Source organism: Spinacia oleracea, chromosome 3 (assembly GCF_020520425.1).
Source record: "Spinacia oleracea cultivar Varoflay chromosome 3, BTI_SOV_V1, whole genome shotgun sequence".
Lineage (NCBI taxonomy): Eukaryota > Viridiplantae > Streptophyta > Magnoliopsida > Caryophyllales > Amaranthaceae > Spinacia > Spinacia oleracea.
The window spans coordinates 87804082-87822026 of record NC_079489.1 but is presented as its reverse complement, the minus strand read 5'-3'; the positions used below and the strand labels follow the sequence as shown (position 1 = coordinate 87822026).

The 17945-nt window shown below is 38.6% G+C and overlaps 1 protein-coding gene across 1 annotated transcript; it reads right to left on the bottom strand.

Moving 5' to 3' along the window:
* Positions 1–326: 326 nt before the first annotated feature.
* On the bottom strand, positions 327–3395 carry LOC110774810 (uncharacterized). Its single transcript, XM_056839346.1, has 5 exons — positions 2271–3395; positions 1852–2214; positions 1374–1775; positions 778–1253; positions 327–633 (listed from the first exon to the last, which is right to left on the bottom strand). The coding sequence occupies exons 1-5, from the start codon at positions 3393–3395 to the stop codon at positions 327–329; spliced, it is 2673 nt and encodes an 890-aa protein (XP_056695324.1).
* Positions 3396–17945: the final 14550 nt, after the last annotated feature.

Genomic DNA, 17945 nt, shown 5'->3' with positions numbered 1-17945 from the left:
TTTCTTGAACTATATGGACATGGCAATGTCATAATCATTTGCATAGATACTTACTTTGGGAAGACTAGTATCGGACAGACCTATGAAACTTTACTGTAAGAGATGAAAATCTGTCATAAGTAAATTTTATTAAAATTATTAGACACTAATCCTAAATACCTGAGTGATTTGAGATTACTTGTTTTTTTTTTTTTGCTAAGCAAGTGAGAATAATATTAAGGCTCAAACAATTACAACCTAAACTAACTTCAAGAGAAACAAACCAACTAGGTTGGACCATTTCAACAAGAAGTTAGCAAAACAACAAGCAACTAGGAATACAAAGCTTATAAGCTCACAAACCAACTATTATCTTTCCTGTTTACATATTTAGGCAAGATTGCTTGAATTCTACTCTTCACAGTTTGCTTCAAAGTACCAACTATAACTTTAACAGCAGGAACCAACTGATCCCATAGACTAGTGTTCCTGCATCTCCAGATTAAGTACACCAATGCCACAATTGCTGCATAGTATACCTGCTTCCTGAATTTAGAGTGTCTTCCATGCTTGATGCTTCTATATAACTGATGTAAATCAATAGCAGTAGTGTTGATTCCCAACCATGCCTTCATTGCAACCAAACATTGCTTGCTGTAGGAACAATCAAAGAACAGATGATGATGATCCTCATCCTTCTGTCCTCAAATTAAACAACTTGTAGAGCTGCTGATACCAATTTTAGCCATTTTAGCCGTAGTTTGCAACCTGGATTGGATTGCTAGCCAAGAAATAAACCTGTGCTTTGGGGTATTAAGCCTATTCCACACCAATCTGTCCCAATGGACCTTAGGTCTATTGCCTGCCAGCTTGTTATAGACTTGCTTCACAGAATATTTAGACATTGCACCAAATTCTGCTTCAGTAAACACCAGTTTTAGCTTCTCTTTAGTACTGCATACCTGTTTCCAATACCAGCTAGCTGTATTGTTAGGCTGATAATCCCACCATTCCCCATCCTTTAAGTAAAATGAGGTAACCCACTTAATCCAGACATTGTCCTGTTTAGTGGCCAGAGCCCAAACATATTTGCCTATACTAGCAATATTCCATAACAGGACATCTCTAAAACCCAATCCACCACTCTGCTTGTCACAACAAATTCTTTCCCAGGCAATGCTGCTTGGTTTACTACTGTAAGCATGGCCACTCCAAAGGAAAGCCCTGCAAATCTTCACAATATCTTGAAGAACACCCTTTGGGAGCACATATATCTGAGTCCAGTACATATGCAAGCTAAGCAAAACAGAATTAACTAACTACATTCTAGCTGTGTAGCAAAGGTTCCTAGAACTCCATATTTTGATCCTAGCAGTCATCTTATCCACCAAGACCCCACACTGAGCTGCAGAAATCTTTTTGGAACAGATGGGAACTCCCAAATATTTAAATGGTAAGGTGCTTCTAACAAAACCAGAAGCATCCACCACCCTCTGAACATCACCATCAGACATTCCATGACAATATATGGATGATTTCTGATGATTGGCTTTCAAACCAGAAGAGTTAGAAAACAACTTAAAAGCTTGCAAGAGCAGATAAATTGAAGGATATTCACCTTTGCAACACAAAATCAAATCATCAGCAAAGCATAGGTGAGTGAGCCTAACCTCTTTACATCTAGGATGGAACTGAAACTGTGACAAGGCACTCATCTTCTGCAAAATCCTTGACAAATACTCCATGCAGATAACAAAAAGAAGAGGGGAGATGGGATCACCCTGCCTCAAACCTCTCTGGGATTTGAAAAAAACCATGCATTGAGCCATTGATCATCAAAGAAAACATAGGTGTAGTGACACATTCCATTACTAGATTAACAAACTGCACTGGAAACTCCAAGTATTCCATCATTTCTCTCAGAAACTGCCAATCCACAGTATCATAGGCTTTCTGCAAATCTATCTTCATTAGACAACTAGGTTTCACTCCTTTCCTACCATAATGCCTCACTAGGTCCTGCACTACCATTATATTGTGAACAATATATCTACCATGAACAAAACCACCTTGATTCTCCAAAATAAGATCAGGAAGCACTTGTCTCAAACTACCACACAGGACTTTAGTAATACACTTATACAATGTATTGCAGCAAGAAATTGGCCTGAAATCTCCTACACTCCTCGGACACTTAGTCTTAGGAATTAAAGTTACAACTGTGTGGTTCACTTCCTTTAACAGTTTACCATGATGTAAAACATCCAAAACAGCATCAATAGTCTCCTTACCAACAATGTGCCAAGTGTCCTTGTAAAAGTAAGAACCAAACCCATCAGGTCCTGGTGCCTTACACCTGGAATAGAAAAAAGAGCTTCCTTCACCTCATCAACAGTATAAGGTGCAGTAAGAATTGCTTTGTGATTTTCCTGACATACTGGACCAATTTGAACAACCTGCTTGATCACTGGAGTTCTAGATTCTTGCACACTACCCAGCAGGAGCTTGTAGTACTCAATAAATGCCTCTGAAACCTCACCAGGCTTGTCTCTCCATCTCCCCTCCTTATCATGTATACTATACACCTGATTTTGAATATTTCTACTTTTAATACTTTGATGAAACAGGGCTGTGTTCTCATCACCAGCCTTAATCCATGCCAGCTTAGCCTTCTGACTCAAAAAATCCAAATAAACCTTATGTTTGATCTTATACTCCTGGATAGCTTCTAACTCCTTGTTAACAAGACATTGATCAGTAGGGTTTGCATGCATGAGCTCTTGAGCAGCTACCATATCATGATAAGCATTCAAATCAGCAGCTTGTACATCAGAAAACCCACTTTTGTTAAGATCTTTTAGAGCAATCTTAACTGACTTCAGTTTACTAACCAACATGAAAATGTTGCTCCCACTTACTTGAGTCTTCCAAGCTGCCTGAATTGTATCATTGAAAACAGGAGAACTCTTCCACATTGTAAAATACTTAAAAGGTTTCCTACCCCCACCGATTCTAGGATATACAGTCAATAGACCAGGTGAGTGATCAAACTGGCCTTCAGGCATAAAACACACCTCTGCTGTTGGATAACACCCCTTCCATGATTGATTAGCTAAAACTCTATCAAGCTTTGAGAAAACCCTATCATGCCCTTGCTGTTTATTGTTCCAGGTGTACAAATTTCCTACACACTTAACATCCTCCATTCCACACAGATGCATACAATTGTTAATATCAACTATCTCTGCATGCCTAACAGGACAACCTATTCTTTCATCCACAGCCATAACACAATTGAAATCCCCACAAAGAATCCAAGGCCCCTGAGTGTTAAGCAGACCCAAATCCCTCCATAATTCTTGTCTCATACCATGATCATTGAAGGCATAAATGAAAGTACAATGAAAACTAGGCATACCACTAAGAGGTGTGATATGACAGTGCAAAAACTGACTTGATGCAGCAATAATATTCACTGTAAAACAACCAGATTTCCAAGCAACAACAATTCTCCCCCAGTATGATAGCTAGCATTACTAGTAAAACACCAATTTGTAAACACCTTTTGATAAAGCTTACCTAGGTTAGGGAAGACTATGGCAATGTCATAATCATTTGCATAGATACTTACTTTGGGAAGACTAGTATCGGACAGACCTATGAAACTTTACTGTAAGAGATGAAAATCTGTCATAAGTAAATTTCATTAAAATTATTAGACACTAATCCTCAATACCTGAGTGATTTGAGATTACTTGTTTGAGAACTGCTTACTTTGACGTTAACCGTCGCACCGTAAAAGGAGACTATAAAGGCAACGCTCAGGTAATCACCTATCAAACGAAGTCTAATCTCAAGATAGCAAGATTGGGATTGTCCTCCCATAAATCGGGATGAGATGCTGAAAGTTGTACAAGGCCACTCGGAGAGCTAGAAACTGTAAAATGCATGGTCGTACTCAGATGAATCATAGGTTATGATTATCTGTTTTATTTGATTAGTTGAACTCTGAAACCGAGAAACACCTCTGGACATAATAAGGGTGACAACTCTTACCTTACGTTCAAGAGCAAGCATCGAGCGACAAAGGAATTAGGAAATGCACAGGACAAGTGGGAGACTGAAGGAAATAATGCCCTTGGTCCCAGTATGCATTTAATGTTAAGTCTAATAAATGCGGTTCAGTATTAATTAACAAGTTAATAATTCAGTGAGATCAAGTGAGCTGAATGCCTAGCTAGAGGCCGCTTCAGTTCAAGAGGAATTAATGATATTAATCCACAGCTTACTCTTGGCTGAACCCGTAGGGTCACACAAATAGTACGTAAACAGATCAAGTATTTAATGGCATTAAATACTCCATCTATGGATATTCGGAATCGACGGATCTTAGTTTCAGTGGGAGCTGAGATCGTCAAAAGCAAGAAATAAATACTCCGGAAACGATGATATCCTAATCCTAATAGATAAAGTTTATTTAATAGAGTCATAGCAGGATTCTAATTAAACTAAATTAGTATTCTAATAGGATTATAAGTCCTTTTCCATAACTCTATAAATAGGTGCCTAGGGTCACAAATTTATACACAAGATTGAAGTATTCAAAGGTAAGATTTTGAAGCAAAAATCAGCCAAACACTTGCAACCATTTTAGCCGAAAATTGCTAGTAACCTTAAGGGCGATTCTAGTTGGTCAAGCTTAAGGCGGATCTGGACGTGCTGTGGACTATCTACGGAGGGATGACACTTGGAGTCCTAAAGACTTGTTCTTGTTCGGTTCGGGCGCAGCTAGGGAAGGAACGCTACAAAGTGTATGCATCTAAATTATGCTATATGATTATGTGTAAATAATATGTTTCCTGGCATTAAGGTTTTCGGCATGATTTATTTTTTGTCATATGTATCATAACCTAACACACATAGTTCAAGAAACAGAACTACTAGTCATCTTGCATTCTAGTCGTCTAACGTTTTCTATGCGTCCATCTTTATAGAAAACTCCGACCAGGGACCATTTTCAACTTTTGACATTCAAGTTGCTTGATAGACATTTCTTAGTCACAGGACTGGTCCTGACAGTCTATCTTGAATATATCGTCAATTTAAAGGGACTCATCATTTAATACTAAACCAAGATTAAATGGAATATGAAAATACATTTCATATATGATAAATGTTCAACCCCAATGTTTTAAAACCATGGGCCTCAAACCCATCTTTAAAACAATTAATGGAATTCAAAGCTATGCTTGATTTCCGGTGCCACAATGTGAGTGTTGTTTCTCACTTTGTTGCATAGGTTTAGTTATCATGCTTTGCCAATCTTAATATCCTTTTCATCGAATGTTCTTCGAGACAGGATGATAAGATCTTTTGAGTATGTTTATTTTGTGATCTAGTCTTTCTTGCTACAATAGTGGTTCTACGCATTTTGCAATGAAGATCCATCAAGTCAGGATACATATGATCTACCCAAGTTCAGTGAAGAACTCTTTAACATAAACAACCATGTTTTATTGATTCTTAGGCAATAAGTACTTTTACTTCAACTGTATAGGTTGCTAGTGATGCTTTGTTTGGATTTACTTATCCAAGCAGTCTATAGATATGTGGAAGACTTTCCATCTGTATCTCAGAACATAGAAATTAATATTTTAATTTCCCACGCAACAACTCATGGTCTCCAATCTATGTTGCCATTTCAAAACACGATGCTCTACAGCTCGTCCTTGCCAATGGTTAACTCCAAAGGGTCTTGCTTGATCCTTTGCCAGTGTTTATGCGTGTAGCATCAATATTTAGCATATCTTTATTTCCCAAAGCACGAAAGCCAGGATCTTTCCGAAAATGGATTCCTATTCGAAGAGTGCACAACTGGATAAGCTCACACTAACCCGTCAATTATATCAAATTTTTGGGGCACCACTTATTTTAGTTCATCATGGGTAAGGTTGAGTCAAGAACTATTCCTATGTACCTTTTCAAGTACTATAAGTTTTTCTTGATCTCAATTTTTTTGATCTTTACTTAGATCAATAGAGATTGGTATATGTTCGTCATACCTAAAGCCATACGATACGTTTTTGGCGATCCTCATATTATATTATACATGATAAATTCTTTTGCGGAAAAAATTCCCAATTGAATTCTATTCATGTAATTCTAGCTCATTCAGTTTCAGTAGATACAGAATCCAACTAAATTCTTTAATATATAATATAGGTTAAGAATCTCACTTAGAGTCTTTGATGTTTAACTTAGTAAATGTTTATACATAGTTCAAACATTCTTTACTTAGATTTATTCATATGGGTCGAATATCTCCAATGGAGTCTTTCGTGTTTGATTTAGTAAATGCCATTACTTAATCTAAAACAATGCCATAAGATCTTTGTAAATAGATCTCAATACCCAGTATGTACTAAGTTTCGCCTTGGTCCTGTTAAGTTATGATACATATGACAATTCATAAATCATGCGGAAAAACCATTTAGCCAGGAATACATATTATTTACACATAATCATATAGCATAGTTTAGATGCATACTCTTTGTTGCGTGCCTTCCCTAGCTGCGCCCGAACCGAACAAGAACAAGTCTTTAGGACTCCAAGTGTCGTCCCTCCGTAGATAGTCCACAGCACATCCGGATCCGCCTTAAGATTGACCAACTAGAATCGCCCTTAAGGTACTAAAAATTTTGGCACTTTTGAGCAAGGAATGTGTCTGAATTTTTCTCTCAAAAACTCACTTTGAATACTTGAAAAACTTGTTATAAATTGTGAACCCAGGCCACATATTTATAGGGGTATGGAAAGAGAATTGGAATCGAATTAGGATACGAATTAATTAAATTAGAATCATAATAAAACTCTTATTTAATTAATTTATCAAATAGAATTAGGAATTTAATCATTAAACGAATCCTGTACGTTTTAGGTTTCGTATGTGAACACAAACACCCACGCACGCACAGCAGCCCACGAGGGGCGCTATGCGCGCGAGCGCACAGCCCGAGCATCGCATCCCACGACTGCCGCAGCCTTGGGCGCGCGCTGGGCCTGCCTTGCGGTGGGCCTGGCGCAGCCTTGGGCTGGCGTGTTGTGGCGCGCGTTTCCCTTGCTGGACGTGGGCCTGGCTTCGTGCTGGGCCTTCGTCTAGCAAGCTCGTCTGATGCTAATTCGTACGACGCGCTTCCGATTAATTTTCCGATTCCGGAATTCATTTCCGATACGAACAATATTTAACATTTCCGATTCCGGAATTAATTTCCGTTTCGAACAAATATTTAATATTTCCGTTTCCGAAATTATTTTCCGATTCCGATAATATTTCCGATTCAGACAATATTTCCGTTTCCGGCAATATTTCCGATTCCGGCAATATTTCCATTTCCGATAATATTTTCCGATACGTACCATGTTTCCGTTTCCGGTAACATCTACGACTTGGATAATATTTATATTTCCGATACGATCCATATTTCCGTTTCCGGCAATATCATCGTTTCCGGAGTATTCATTTCTTGCCTGTGACGATCTCAGCTCCCACTGAAACCAAGATCCGTCGATTCCGAATATCCATAGATGGAGTATCTAATGCCATTAAATACTTGATCCGTTTACGTACTATTTGTGTGACCCTACGGGTTCAGTCAAGAGTAAGCTGTGGATTAATATCATTAATTCCACTTGAACTGAAGCGGCCTCTAGCTAGGCATTCAGCTCACTTGATCTCACTGAATTATTAACTTGTTAATTAATACTGAACCGCATTTATTAGACTTATCATTGAATGCATACTTGGACCAAGGGCATTATTTCCTTCAGGTCCATCATTGATGAATAATTTCAAATCTAAGTCATTAGTTTTTGAATGTCATTTCACAATAGAGAGATATGTGTGTGATACACATAGGACCAATTAAGTTTTACGTACTCCCACTAAACTTCTTATATATCTATAATAATTATGTACTTTTTATGAAACTAAAATACTTATTAGCTTCATTAAAATACAGTTCCAATTCCCAATTTCTTGCTTAAATCCATACTTAGATTTCATAAGCTAGCATTCATTTCAAGCATTATTTGGATCCACAAATCCTATGACATGCCATGTACATAGTTTCTCCCAACATTTGATTGAGGAAGATGTTTTTTCATCCAATTGCCATATGTACCAATATGTAATTATTGCTTGATTTATAGACTTGAGCATTACGATTTTGCATGAGGCTTTAACATAATCCACGCCGTGGATTTGCTTGTAACCTTTAGCAACCAATCTAGCTTTGTGTGTGAAGACACAATTTCATGTTTGATGGTTTTTATCCTTAAAACAAACTTGCAACCAATAGGTGTGAAACTATTCTTGCAAATCAACAAAATTTCAATTTTGTTTTATGGCCTTTAACCATCTAAAACATTTAAGTCTATATATGGCCTCTAACCATTTTAGAGAATCTAGGTTTCGTCATAGCTTTCTTACAAGTTCACAAACTCATTAATCTACATGATAATAGTTTGACTGTAAGTTGTAGATTTCTTCACTATCTAATAGAAGAATCTCATAGCGTCAGTGACCTGAACTCCATGTTTCTTCACTATCTAATAGAAGAATTGAAGGAAATGATTCCCTTGGTCCAAGTATTCATTCAATGTTAAGTCTAATAAATGCGGTTCAGTATTAATTAACAAGTTAATAATTCAGTGAGATCAAGTGAGCTGAATGCCTAGCTAGAGGCCGCTTCAGTTCAAGTGGAATTAATGATATTAATCCACAACTTACTCTTGACTGAACCCGTAGGGTCACACAAATAGTACGTAAACGGATCAAGTATTTAATGGCATTAAATACTCCATCTATGGATATTCGGAATCGACGGATCTTGGTTTCAGTGGGAGCTGAGATCGTCACAGGCAAGAAATGAATGCTCCGGAAACGATGATATTGCCTGAAACGGAAATATGGATCGTATCGGAAATATAAATATTATCCAAGTCGTAGATGTTGCCGGAAACGGAAACATGGTACGTATCGGAAAATATTATCGGAAATGGAAATATTGCCGGAATCGGAAATATTGCCGGAAACGGAAATATTGTCAGAATCGGAAATATTATCGGAATCGGAAAATAATTCCGGAAACGGAAATATTAAATATTTGTTCGAAACGGAAATTAATTCCGGAAACGGAAATATTAAATATTGTTCGTATCGAAAATAAATTCCGGAATCGGGAATTTAATCGGAAGCGCGTCGTACGAATTAGCATCGGACGAGACTTGCTAGACGAAGGCCCAGCACGAAGCCAGGCCTACGCTCAGCAAGCCCAAGCGCCCAAAAACACGCTGCCAAGCCACGCCCGGTCCAGCGCAAGGCCAGGCCCAGCAATGGCCTTGGCGCGCGCGCGGGGCTGCGACGAGTGGGCTGGCGCTGTGCGTGGGCCGCAAGGCCTGCGTGCGGTGCTAGCGTATCACCCGAAGTGTGTTACTCGAATCCTAAGGCTACCGGGATTTAGTTTATTTAATTAGAGTCCTAGTAGGATTATAATTAAATAAATTAGTATCCTAATAGAATTCCAAATCCTTTTCCATAACTCTATAAATAGGTGCCTAGGGTCACATATTTACATCGAGTATTCAAGTATTCAAAGTGATTTTTGAGAGCAAAAATTCAGTCACACAATTGCCTATAAGTGCCGAAAATTCTAAGTACCTTAAGGGCGATCCTAGTTGGTCAAGCTTAAGTCGGATCCGGACGTGCTGTAGACTATCTACGGAGGGACGACACTTGGAGTCCTAAAGACTTGTTCTTGTTCGGTTCGGGCGCAGCTAGGGAAGGCACGCAACAAAGAGTATGCATCTAAACTATGCTAAATGATTATGTGTAAATAATATGCTTTCCTGGCTTTATGGTTTTTCCGCATGATTTATGAATTGTCATATGTATCATAGCCTAACAGTGGTATCACGAGCCTCTTATTATTTTCATAATCTAAATTGCATGAACATGGTTAAATATTACAAATTTGCAAGAATTAAAAGGGGTGATTAATTTTCGTAATTGTTAATTAATTGCAAATTGCGTTTATTTAATTATACGTACGCAGTTTTTCGGCAGTTTCTTCGTTACTCATCCAAATCGAGTGATTTTTGTGTCAATTCCGCATGTAAAAGGCATTCTAAAATTTTGACAAAAATATTAATTTTCGGCCGAACCCAGAATTCTCAAATTCGAAGCCTAACTATGACTTTTCGGAGGTTTTAGTTTTTCGAATGCAAAATTTCGTAAATTTAAGATGTTAAATTAAATATTTGCGATTCTTGTTGATAAATCTTGGATTTTTGATTGACCTACTGTATATGTTTAACAAGTTTGAATGCCTAGCCTTGTTAATTATGCAATCTAATTTGTAATTATGATTAATTTGTTGAAAATTGGAATAATTTAGAATTAATTTGATTTTCATAATTAGTTATAATTTAATTAGATACCTATGATTAAAAACCACCATAAAAATTGTAAATTTATGTTAAATTTTAAATTTTTATGACCTAGACTTGAATCCATATTAATCGGAAATCAATTGAATAATAAATTTTCGATTTTTCGCCCTAAAATTATGAAATTAATATTATTTATTAATTTTTCATTAATTTTGAATATAAATTTTAAATTTTTATGCGATTCGCTCATATAACTTGCACGCACAAAGCAATGGACGCTACGTGTCACCCTTAAGGGGTGTTGTATAGTGCGGGCATGTGACGACGAGCAAGGGAGCTTGTCGCCCATGCGGTACGAATGCAATGAGCAAGGCCATGGTGCACGAGCACAAGGCAGCAGCCCTGCCTTGTGTCGTGGGCTGTGTGCAATAGGCGAATGGGCGAGGGCGAGAGCAAGGCATGAGCAGTCGCGTGTGGGCAGCAAGCGAGCTGCGCCACAGCGCGCACTGCCTCGCGCAAGCGTGCGGAGCCTCGCGCGCAGCGAGCGTAAGCTCGCGTGCCACGAGTGCTGCGCCAAGCATCGATCGCTCGCGCGCAGCGAGCGCTATTGTGCGTGCGACGAGCGCTGCGCCCAGCGATGGCGTGCGAGTGCTTGTTGTGCGTGCGACGAGCGCTGCGCCCAGCGATGGCGTGCGGGTGCGTGTTGCGACGTGCGACGAGCGCTGCGCCCAGCGATGGGCTGCGGCAGCATGCTCGTGCGTCGAGCGCTGGGGCGCGCAGCGAGCACCAGCTCGCGTGATGCCTTGCGATGGTGAGCAGCAGCGATGCGAGGCAGCGCATGGGCTGCGCGCACATGGCCAGCGATGGCTGTGTGCGTGTGGCCCATGGGCGTGCGTTGCGTGGGATTGTTGCGTTGCGATTAGATCGTTTTGAAATTTTAATTTGAAATTTTCAGTTTACGTAATTTTAATTAATTTTAAAATTAATAATTCAAATTATTTTCTTGGATTTTAATTTTGAATATTGTAATTATAATAAAATTTATTTATTCTAATTATTTTAATAAAATTAAAATCATGAATTAATTTAAATACGACTGAAATTAAATTAAACTTTGTGGATTCAATTATAAATTTATATGAGCTTTAAATTTTAATTAAATTTGTATGTTTCCGGTTATTTTAATTAAATTTTATATGAGCTTTAAATTTTAATTAAATTTATATGAGCTTTAAATTCAATACATTTTTATGTTTAAAATTAGTAAAGCATATGAATTTACTGGTTTAAGTGGGAGCCCTTTTTAGTCATAAACTCTTGATTAGGTCTACAAATCCTTAAGGTTAAAACAACTTGATTAGAATTAATAAGGACTGAATAATTTGTAGATTATTGGTGCCCTTGATTAATTGCTGCAAATGTTTATGTGATGCATAATGTGTTTTACTAACCAGCTATGTGGGCCATTCATGATAATGAATGGGTGAATGGTATATATTGTATATGTACTGTTTTGCAGGTTATGAAGTGACTAGTATGGCCCAAATAGGATAGAAAATATGGTCTGCGTACCATTAATTTGAATGTAATTGGTCTAAAGTACCAAAGTTGTTTTTCAATTCAAATATGGTCTGCGTACCATCAAATAGTTGTAATTAGTTTTAATTATAACTTATCCTATTTGAAGAAAATGGTGCCTCCCACGGAGATTTTCAAGACGGACTTTGAAGTTAAAGCTTCAAGATGAAGTCGGGCCATACTATATCACATTTATCTTACGCATGTTTTAAGTTATTTATTGCTTTTAAATATGTCTTAAAATGCATGAGATCAAAAGCTTGATTATGTTGCATGATTACGGATTTTTGTTCACTTAAAATCTAACCAACATAGTAAGAGCCTTAAGTTCCAAACTTAAAAATTGAGTTAAAAGGTGCCATGCCAAAATATACACTTGCTTGGATATCCTTTACATCAATCTAGTAATAGTTTTCGCTCAGCGAGGTGTTACTTATTGGTCCTAAAGGGGCAAGGTACACAAATAATTGTGAGTACATGTTAATCTTGGTGAAACTCAACGATATAAGTAAGGAGTCCTTTTATGTCGTGGCAAAATCGATAGGTTTACCTAATAAGTTCTTAGACGTACCTATCAACCAAGAATAGTTTCTAGACTATTAGCAAAAGGCTTTTGCTTACCTAAGATGTTTTAGGATTAAGTCGACAAACTGTGCTTAGTTCTTCAATGATTTTAGGATCTTGGAATCATTTTATTCTCACCTGCCGGAACACATAACTTGAATAAAATGCTTAATGAACATTGAATTATGCATGTATGCTAGAATTTAAGTTTATTAAGAGAAACTGTGAATGGTTATTTATTTTTTTATTCTTTTCAATTGTAGTTTTAAATATGGCAAACAACAATCAAAACATCATCATGGGTTTCTGAGCTTATGGTCAAGCTGAACCTAGCAAATTTTCTTGAATGGGAAGCTAAGCTAGTTGAAATAGTCAGACTCAATGGACTTGAGTATGTACTGACCAATCCCATGCCAAGCTACTATGCCAGAGACATGACCCCTGAGAGATTTTACGCCTGGGATGCGGATCTCAAAAAGGTTATGAGTCTCATGCTGAACAATATCCCTGATGATTGGGCTAGAAGGTTTGTAGCCTATGAACCTTTTACGCTCATCAAGAATCTGAGGGATATCTGTCGTGGAAGCACGGAGGACAGGGACCTGAACGTCCATGAGTTGATTGAATCAATGTCTGGTCTAAAGGTTAGTTCTCCCAACAGGTGTTATAGGATGGAAGTCCAAGAAACACATGTTCAGCTCCTTCGCACTAAACAGAGGGTAGGCGTCCCACTGAGGTTCCATGTGGATCTTATGCGTTCATACTTTGATCGCCTAAGTCTACTAGGAACACCAATAAGCGAAAGGATGGCAGTCTCTATCTTGCTCAATTCACTACACAGTGGGTTTGGTCGCTTCAAGCAACTATACCTAAGTGAACCAAGAGAAGAAACAGTTGCAGAATTTGTTCACCTTGTCAGAAAGGCTGAAATAATACTGGACTTTGAAGCCAAAGATTTACTCAAGGCTAGAAGGAGACCGTTCAAGAAAAGTGGAAAGTCCAAGGGCGATGCTAAATCAAAGCAGGACAAGTCCACATCAAGCTGTCTTTATTGTGATGGAATAGGCCATTACAAAAGAGAATGTCCAAAGCTAAAGGAAGATCAGAAGAACGGAACAGTCGTTCCATCTTCAGGTATTTTCCTTATAGACTGTATACTTGCTAATTCAACTTCTTGGGTATTAGATACAGGTTGTGGCTCACACTTATGTTCCAATCCACAGGGACTAAGAAGAAGTAGAAAGTTAAGCAAGGGTGAAGTCGACCTACTAGTGGGAAATGGAGCACGGATTGCTGCATTAGCAGTAGGAACTTATTATTTGTCGTTGCCCTCCGGGCTAGTTTTGGAACTGGAAGAGTGTTTCCATGTTCCAAGTCTTACTAAAAACATCATTTCAGTTTCTTGCTAAGGGATTTTCCTTTTTAATAAAAGACAATAGTTGTTCGTTTTATTTTAAAGAGATGTTTTATGGATCTGCTAGATTAGTCAATGGACTTTATTTATTAGATCACGACAAACAAGTATATAACATAAATACCAAAAAGGCCAAAAAGAATGATTCAGATCTCACCTATCTGTGGCATTGTCGATTAGGCCATATAAACTTGAAACGCTTAGAAAGACTTCAAAAGGAAGGAATTCTAGAACCATTTGACTTAGAGGATTATGGTAAATGCGAATCATGTTTACTTGGCAAAATGACAAAGCAACCTTTCTCTAAAGTTGGAGAAAGAGCAAATGAACTATTGGGTTTAATCCATACAGATGTATGTGGACCAATGAGTACAAATGCTAGAGGTGGTTTTAGCTACTTTATCACTTTCACTGATGACTTCAGTAGATATGGTTATGTCTACCTAATGAAGCATAAGTCTGAATCCTTTGACAAATTCAAGGAATTTCAGAGTGAAGTAGAGAATCAATTAGGCAAGAAGATTAAGGCACTGCGATCTGATAGAGGCGGTGAATATCTGAGCTATGAATTTGATGACCATCTGAAAGAATGTGGAATTCTATCAGAATTGACTCCTCCTGGAACACCACAATGGAACGGTGTGTCGGAACGGAGGAACAGAACCTTGCTAGACATGGTCAGGTTAGTGATGGGTCAGGCCAAACTTCCATTAGAATTTTGGGGACATGCACTAAATACAGCTGCACTCACTATAAATAGAGCTCCGTCTAAAGCTGTCAAAAAGACTCCATATGAATTATGGTTTGGAAACCCTCCAAATGTGTCTTTTCTTAAGATTTGGGGATGTGAAGTATACGTCAAACGATTAATTTCAGACAAACTTCATCCAAAATCTGACAAATGTATCCTTGTGGGCTATCCAAAGGAAACAAAGGGGTATTACTTCTACAATACATCTGAGAACAAGGTGTTTGTTGCTCGAGATGGTGTCTTTTTGGAGAAAGATCACATTTCCAAAATGACAAGTGGGAGAAAAGTAGAACTCGAAGAAATTCGAGTCGAACAACAAACTCTAGAGAATGCTCAAGATGACATTTAGGATGAAACTCAGAGATCTTTAGAAGAATCTGGTGAGAATCATGGTCAATCTAGAAATGTTACCCCGCGTAGATCGCAAAGATATAGATCTCAACCGGAAAGGTACTTAGGTATTTTGACGAACGAGAGCTATGACGTTCTATTACTTGAAAGTGATGAACCTGCGACTTACAAACAAGCTATGACGAGCCATAGCTCCAAGCAATAGCAAGAAGCCATGCAATCTGAATTAGACTCCATGTCTGAAAACCAAGTATGGGATTTGGTCGATTTGCCAGATGGCTACCAAGCCATTGGAAGCAAATGGGTTTTCAAACTGAAATAGGACAAGGATGGGAAACTTGAAGTTTTCAAAGCTAGATTGGTTGCAAAAGGTTACAGGCAAGTCCACGGTGTGGATTACAATGAAATCTTTTCACCAGTTGCAATGCTAAAGTCTATTCGGATAATGTTAGCAATCGCTGCATATTACGATTACGAAATATGGCAGATGGATGTCAAAACTGCTTTCTTAAACAGTGTTTTAACAGAAACTGTGTTTATGACACAGCCTGAAGGTTTTGAGGATCCAAAGAATGCTAAAAAGGTATGCAAGCTAAAGAAGTCAATCTACGGATTGAAGCAGGCATCCAGGAGCTGGAATATACGTTTTGATGAAGCAGTCAGTGACTTTGGTTTCATCAAGAACGCAGACAAATCTTGTGTATACAAGAAGGTCAGTGGGAGCAAAATTGCTTTCCTAGTATTATATGTCGACGACATATTACTTATCGGAAATGACATTCCTATGTTGAACTCTGTCAAGATTTGGCTTGGGAAATGTTTTTCGATGAAAGATCTAGGAGAAGCACAATACATATTGGGCATCAAGATTTACAGAGATAGATCTAAAAAGATGATTGGACTTAGTCAAAGCACTTATATCAATAAGGTGCTTGATAGGTTCAAGATGGCGGACTCCAAGCGAGGCTACCTACCCATGTCTCATGGAATAACTCTAAGCAAGACTCAGTGCCCAAAAACACTTGATGAGCGTAGACGAATGAATGGGATTCCATATGCATCATTGATTGGTTCAATAATGTATGCTATGATATGTACACGCCCGGATGTTGCGTATGCACTCAGTGCTACGAGCAGATACCAGTCAGACCCAGGAGAGGCGCATTGGACTGCTGCCAAGAATATTCTGAAGTACCTGAAAAGGCACAAAGATGACTTCCTGGTCTATGGTGGAGATGATGAATTAATTGTTAAAGGCTATACGGACGCAAGTTTCCAAACCGACAAAGATGATTTCAGATCACAGTCTGGGTTTGTTTTCTGCCTCAACGGAGGAGCAGTAAGCTGGAAAAGTGCTAAGCAAAGCACCATTGCGGATTCTACAACTGAAGCGGAGTACATTAATGCACATGAAGCAGCAAAGGAAGCTATATGGCTAAGGAAGTTCATAGGTGGACTTGGTGTAGTCCCCTCCATTAAAGGACCAATAGCCCTGTATTGTGATAATAACGGAGCTATTGCACAGGCAAAGGAGCCTAGACACCACCAGAGAGTCAAGCATGTACTTCGTAGATTTCACCTTCTACGAGAGTTCGTTGAAAGAAAAGAAGTCGAGATAAACAAGATTGGAACTGATGACAACATATCAGATCCATTGACTAAACCTCTGCCGCAGGCGAAGCACAACTCGCACACTGCAACTATGGGAATCAAGCATATTGGAGAATGGCTTTGATATCCCTGTTTAATGTTTTAAAGTTTTAGAGTTTAAATCTTTGTAAAACATTATTGGTTAATCATTCACAATAAATGAAAAGAATTCATTTTTCCATTTAATTTGTGGTTTATTAAATGATGAGTCCCTTCAATTTGACGATATATTCAAGATAGACTGTCAGGACCAGTCCTGTGACTAAGAAATGTCTATCAAGTGAACTTGAATGTCAAAGGTTGAAAATGAAGGAAATAATACCCTTGGTCCAAGTACGCATTCAATGTTAAGTCTAATAAATGCGGTTCAGTATTAATTAACAAGTTAATAATTCAGTGAGATCAAGTGAGCTGAATGCCTAGCTAGAGGCCGCTTCAGTTCAAGTGGAATTAATGATATTAATCCACAGCTTACTCTTGACTGAACCCGTAGGGTCACACAAATAGTACGTAAACGGATCAAGTATTTAATGGCATTAAATACTCCATCTATGGATATTCGGAATCGACGGATCTTGGTTTCAGTGGGAGCTGAGATCGTCACAGGCAAGAAATGAATACTCCGGAAACGATGATATTGCCGGAAACGGAAATATGGATCGTATCGGAAATATAAATATTATCCAAGTCGTAGATGTTACCGGAAACGGAAACATGGTACGTATCGGAAAATATTATCGGAAATGGAAATATTGCCGGAATCGGAAATATTGCCGGAAACGGAAATATTGTCTGAATCGGAAATATTATCGGAATCGGAAAATAATTCCGGAAACAGAAATATTAAATATTTGTTCGAAACGGAAATTAATTCCGGAATCGGAAATGTTAAATATTGTTCGTATCGGAAATGAATTCCGGAATCGGAAAATTAATCGGAAGCGCGTCGTACGAATTAGCATCGGACGAGCTTGCTAGACGAAGGCCCAGCACGAAGCCAGGCCCACGTCCAGCAAGGGAAACGCGCGCCACAACACGCCAGCCCAAAGCTGCGCCAGGCCCACCGCAAGGCAGGCCCAGCGCGCGCCCAAGGCTGCGGCAGTCGTGGGCTGCGATGCTCGGGCTGTGCGCGCGCGCGCATAGCGTCCCTCGTCGGCTGCTGTGCGTGCGTGGGTGTTTGTGTTCACATACGAAACCTAAAACGTACAG

Excerpts from the sequence above, each read along its gene's own strand:
- LOC110774810 (XM_056839346.1), bottom strand. The coding sequence starts at position 3,395 with ATGCCTAGTTTTCATTGTACTTTCATTTATGCCTTCAATGATCATGGT. Across the intron at positions 1,776-1,851 it reads CAGTGCAGTTTGTTAATCTA|AGAGGTTTGAGGCAGGGTGA; the intron begins GTAATGGAATGT and ends TTCAAATCCCAG. Across the intron at positions 634-777 it reads CTTAATACCCCAAAGCACAG|CAAGCAATGTTTGGTTGCAA; the intron begins GTTTATTTCTTG and ends TTGTTCCTACAG.